The sequence below is a fragment of the Myxocyprinus asiaticus genome, chromosome 4 (assembly GCF_019703515.2).
Source record: "Myxocyprinus asiaticus isolate MX2 ecotype Aquarium Trade chromosome 4, UBuf_Myxa_2, whole genome shotgun sequence".
Classification (NCBI taxonomy): Eukaryota; Metazoa; Chordata; class Actinopteri; order Cypriniformes; family Catostomidae; genus Myxocyprinus; species Myxocyprinus asiaticus.
This window is the reverse complement of record NC_059347.1, coordinates 15317948-15323947: the sequence shown is the minus strand read 5'-3', so window position 1 is coordinate 15323947 and position 6000 is coordinate 15317948. Positions and strand designations below refer to the sequence as shown.

The following is a 6000-nucleotide window of genomic DNA, read 5'->3' as shown; positions in this document are numbered from 1 at the left end:
AATACCATGATGTTACAAAAAACAACAACGTGGCATTATGATGGTAGGCTACTTTATTGTTAGTGATATTACATAATCAACCACAAGAAAATGTGAGAAAACAAGACTCTGTATATTTGTGCATATGTGTGCAACACTCTCTCTCTCTCTCTCTCTCTCTCTCTCTCTCTCTCTCTCTCTCTCTCTCTCTCTCTCTCTCTCTCTCTCTTCTCTGCTCTGCTCTGTCTTGCTCGCGCCTCCTCGCCAAACACTGTTGTGCTCCTTCAGTGCACTTCATTCATCGACTGGATGGGTAACTCCAGAAACATGGCTCTGACAAACACTTCACTTTTACTGTTGGCTCTTCAAATGTGCGCCATGTCTTGGCAAGGTAAGACATTTCCACCTTATCTTTCCTCGCGCTGGTGTTTATAGTAGTATTTGGATTTTGTGAGAAACTTTTCTGCAGCGGCGGGTCTCGCGCTTTTGAACTGGATGCGCGCGGACCACGTTTAGGGATGCTGCAGTTCTAATACGACAGTTTTGTGTTTAAACTGCTCTGTTTAACACTGTTATGTGTGTAATAGAGTTATACAAACTGTTCTCAGTAACTCTAATCAAATGTATAACTCGTTTTCACATTTGTCTTTAAAGTGACTTTAAGTTTGTCATCAAAACACACTGCACGTGAGAAAAGCTCGTGAATTTTAATATTTATTCTAGTTAAGCAAATATTTATTCATCACTGCAACAGTGCAAGTGTTATCACCCAAATCATTAGTTATTATTTTTTTTTTATTATTTCATTTTTCCTCCCCTTTTCTCCCCAATTTGGAATGCCCAATTCCCAATGCGCTCTAAGTCCTCGTGGTGGCGTAGTGACTCGCTTCAATCCGGGTGGTGGAGGACGAATCTCAGTTGCCTCTGCGTCTGAGACGTTGCGTGTCTTGTTGAGCACATTACCCAGAGACCTAGCGTGTGTGGAGGCTTCACCCTATTCTCTGCGACATCCACGCACAACTCACCTACGCGCCCCACCGAGAGCGAGAATCACATTATGGCGACCACGAGGAGGTTACCCCATGTGACTCTACCCTCCCTAGCAACCAGGCCAATTTGGTTGCTTAGGAGACCTGGCTGGAGTCATTCAGCATGCCCTGGATTCGAACTCACGACTCCAGGGGTGGTAGTCAGCGTTAATACTCGCTGAGCTACCCAGGCCCCCCAAATCATTCATAATTAGGCAAGTTGTGGTTGCATCTGGTTATATTTCTACGTCTGGAGTCATGAGCAAAACAGCTTTGTTGTGTCTCTGCTCAGATATAATCTGTGGAACTATGTTTTAGGATGCTCAGAAATATGCTGATATGAGAGATTGAGAGATATAACAGCTTTTCACGATGAGCAAAACTCAGTAAATAAATTATATTTGTATTATACTTCCTCTAGACCTAGATATAGCCTAAAGTAAAAACACTGAACATGCTCTTATCTTTGCATCATTCCCTTTATGTCTCATTCTACTGTATGCTCTCATGTTATTGCACTATAGGTTTAGGACATGACCCAGACAACCAGTGAAATAACCCTTCTCCTGAGGGAACAGATGAAAGACCTCCACTGTATAATCCTGTTCTTGTCTGTCTAAATCTGTCCTTCTAGTTTTTGTTTTCAACCTAGGGCACCCTTCCACTTTCTTTTCATCCAATCACATATCTCAACACCTCTCCTTATATTTTTCCCAATTTGTTTTGTCCAGAGTGGATCAGCAGTGTTCTGTTATGCTGGTTGCTGCATTAAAGGGTCTTAACAAGCGCCTGTCTTTCCCTTCTGTTCACCTTGTGTTAATAAGGTCCCCTCTGCCCCAGCAGATGAACCAAAGCTGTCTGTTCTGGGATTATTGACTGGACACCCCGTTAGATAGAGGGGTCACCTTGCTTCCTCTATGTAGGGGGGTGATTTTTCATCCACTAAGTTGACATTGAGAGTGGCATCCTTACAAATGGTGACCATATGATGAGGATGAAAAATTAATGTTGAGAACTGGCTTTGATAATAGAGTTAGTGGCACGAATTGTTCTGTATTTGTCAAGGATTCATTTAAAAACCAAAACAAATTGCAGGCCTATGTGGAAAAATTTAGGAATTTGATGGCCCACAGACCAGAAGGTATAAGAGAGGTGTAAGACGTGTCCTAGTCTTACACCTCTGTTTGTGTCAGACTGATCGCACTGTGAATTCGGCAACAGCCGGTCAAAAGTTCTGTTGCTAAAATCGATCTGCGCTTACTGAAATTTGAATCACTTCCCCCATTGGCCAAAGCTTGAAGTGCTGTTGAACGTATGGGCATGTGTGAGCTCCAGTTTCCAGGTGTAATGTCCACAGAGGGGCGCCAAAAGCGAGTTGTATTTTAGTTGCAAATGAAGAAATACAGTCAACAGGAATACATATTTTATTTACCCTACCCCCTTGACCCAGTCCCCAACCCTAGACCTAAACATCAATGGAAAGAAATTGTAATTTTAGAGCAAAATGCATCCTCCGATTCACATTCACCATTGTTTGTGAATGCGATTATAGTTCTAAAGGGAAATGTGTTCACGCTTGAATTGATGCAAAATGTACTTTTACTTTTCTAAACAGTTAAACATAAAATTTTTGCCTGACACATAATAAAATGGGCATACCAATCCAATAGATTTAAATTGAAGGAGGGACCAGAATAGGGCTCATAAAGATTTGTGGACTCTTTTTATTTGGGCCAATAAACAACACCTAGTGACCACCTAGAACAACCTAGCAACCACATAGCAATGCACTAACAGCCAGTCACAACACCTTAGCAACCACATAGCAACGCCCTGGGGGAATAGACCCTAGCATTCTGGGACCGACTTTTACAATTTTCTTCAGAAAATGTACAAATCTGGTTTTAATTTACCATGCAAGACCCAATAATAAGAGGATTAACATCAGACGATATTGAAGTAATTTATCAGACTAATTGAAATAGAGGTTCTTTTCAACCCTAACCCTAAGAACAATGAGAAATATCTCCATATCAAGACCCTGCCAATCAAAAGAGAAAGCCAGAGCTTTGAGTAAAAAGTCCCAATATAAGGCATCTGCCATAATGTAGATTTTTAGTAACCCCCCATTTTATACTCAATCCCTCAAGTTCAAGCTCATACCAGCTGCATTGTGCACCAGCCACAAAGATGCCATGCCTTAGACTTCCTGCCTCCCATAGAAGCCCTTGACCCAGAGTGGAGACGATACAATCGAGTGGCTGTTCCTGATGTGGGGGGGGGGGCGGCTGTATCCCTACAATCCTGGGTTCAGCCCCTGTCTATCACTCGTGACAGTGAATGTCATGTTAAAGCCTATGGGCTCATTGTTTTGGTGGCACAGAAGGTGCAAATCAGTGGTGTCCTGGACAGGGATAATCTGTATTGTGGTTATGATGTTCAGCCTCAATGAGCAACAACGTGTGGATTAGATAAAGGTTGAGACCCTTGCATAATTGGGTTTAGGCTGTCATTATTTGCAACTATGTGACACTTATTGTTTTGTCCCCAATTTTATGCATAACTCTGTATAGTGGGTACAAGGCAATATGAAATATCAGTGGCATTACATGATGTATATTAAATAATGTTTTAGATATGACAGTGTTCATCTTCTGGTCTCATGCTGACTGATAGGTAGATTCATCTTGAGTTTAAGAGTTAATCTCTCTAAACTCCATTCTAATCCAATTGCATTCAGCCGTTAATGACTCTTAACCAGCAGGGGGCAGCAAGAAATTAACTGGACCAAACCAAGCATTTTAACTTCTGTTATTGATTGTAAACATGTTTGCCAGTAATAACAAATATTGTGCAGTATGTTCAGAGAATGTCTGTTTAATTGTTGGTGCTACAAGTCTTAAACTGTGCACTAGTCTTTTAGCCCCTCATTACGTGACATGTAGTATTCATATTTCAAAGTTCAGTTTGTAGTGTACTGTCTTGTATCCTCGTTTTAAATATGAATGTTGCTTTGTAATGCATAGCTGCAGTTGTCATATCAGTCAAAAGACGGTTTAAGAGGCACAGATGTAGGGCCAGTATCCTTTACTCCAAATTTAAATGGATAGTTCACCCAAAAATGAAAATTCTGTCATCAATTACTCACCCTTATGTTGTTCCAAATCCACAAGATTTACTTTCTTCTGTGAAACTCAAAGGAAGATATTTGGCAGAATGTTAGGGACTGATAGCTTCAGTCACCATCCACTTTCATTGCACCCTTTTCCATACAATGAAAGGCAATGGTGACTGAAACTTAACATTCTAACATTAATTGTGTTTCACAGAAGAAAGAAAGTCATATGGGTTTGGAACAACATGAGGGTGAGTAAATTATGACAGATATTTAATTTCTTGGGGGGGGGGGGCTATCCCTTTAAGCTTGACAATCATCAAGAAGAATGGCCATTCCTGTCTCAGATTCTCATAAGATAGCTTCTTTCAACATGTATACATCCTTTTTTGTAAAGATTTGTATTCCAACTCATGCAAATTGTGGAAATACATAGAAAGTTCACACAAAGCATGACTAAATGAAAAATGTAGATGGTATTCCAGATGAGCTGTTAAGATATCAGTGAAGTATTAAAGGGATAGTTCATGCAAAAAAGAAAATTCTCTCATTGTGCCATCACAGATGTGTATGACTTTCTTTCTTTTGCTGAACACAAACAAAGATTAAAATATATATATATATATATATATATCTCAGCACTGTTGGTCCATTCAATGCAAATTAATGGTGGCTAGAACTTTGAAGATCCAAAAAGTGCATAAAGGCAGCATAAATGTAATCCATACTCCAGTGGTTAAATCCATGTCTTCAGAAGTGATCTGATAGGTGTGGGTGAGAAACAGATTGATACATTTTTACTCTAAATTCTCCCTGCACAGTAGGTGGCGATATGCACGAAGAATGCGAATCGCCAAAAACAAAAGAAGAAGAATGTGAAAGTGATCATGAAAGTGGATTTTTATCGTAAAAAAGACTTTACTTTTATGCTGCCTTTATGTGCTTTAAAGAGCTTCAAAGTTCTTGCCACCATTCACTTGCATTGTGTGGACCTACAGAGCTGAAATATTCTTCTAAAAATCTTAATTTGTGTTCTGCAGAAGAAAGAAAGTCATACACATCTAAGATGGCATGAGGGTGAGTAAAGACAGTTTTCATCTTTGGGTGAACTATCGCTTTAAGGTTGTAGTAGAAAAGAAAATGTGTGCATTACACTACTGTATACCAAGTGCTGGAACATCAGACATTCGCAGTGGGTAGTGGTGACCATTTAGCTCATTATAAAATATAAAAAAAAATTCATCCTCTCAAATCTTTAAGGAGCCTCTTTGATCAATCAAATAAGAAATGCATGAAGGTCAACCATACACCATAAGCATTAGATATATCTCTTGCCAGGTCTTTTGATTACATCCTAAAAGTCATGTTACCTGGACCTGATACTGTGCTAAAACTTCTATAGTGATGAGGTGAGACACACCGCAGGCCACACCTTGAAGTTGCCCGCTTAGAGCTCAACCAAAACAATGGCGATGGAATTCCTCAGCCAAATGCCCCCCTATCCATTGGAGGAAGCAGACTGTGGGATGGTGGCTTTAGGTGTGAGTGTTTGAGGTCCACAGGTGGGTTTGTAGGGTTAGGTCTTTATCTGATGAGTGTGCTCTTATCAAAGCTTTTTGTGACTTCATCAATTGTGCCTTTGAAAGGATGTGGCTCTGTGTTTGTCTTTGTCATCTAGTCTAATCTGAGCTGTATTTGAACAGATGGAAACCTTAAAGCAGTGAATGTTTTCCAGTTTCAAGAGAGAAGAACAGTAGTGTCTAGCCACATTGTGAAGGAATCCAGACCAGAATAGGCTGGTCTTAATGTCCACATTTTCTGTTGGCTTTGGACTTGGACATTTTACATTTTAATTCTGGTCTGGGAAATTTGTCAAAC

At 40.1% G+C, this 6000-nt stretch overlaps 1 protein-coding gene across 3 annotated transcripts in view; it reads left to right on the top strand.

The window, feature by feature from the left end:
• Nucleotides 1–248: 248 nt before the first annotated feature.
• LOC127439857 (cell surface glycoprotein MUC18-like) overlaps nt 249–6000 on the top strand; it is a 90225-nt gene continuing 84473 nt past the window's right edge. For all 3 annotated transcript variants that reach the window (XM_051696122.1, XM_051696120.1, XM_051696121.1), the window contains exon 1: nt 249–370. In XM_051696122.1, the coding sequence (XP_051552082.1) occupies nt 289–370 (82 nt within the window). In that variant the 5' untranslated portion in view covers nt 249–288. The remainder of the gene's footprint in view (nt 371–6000) is intronic.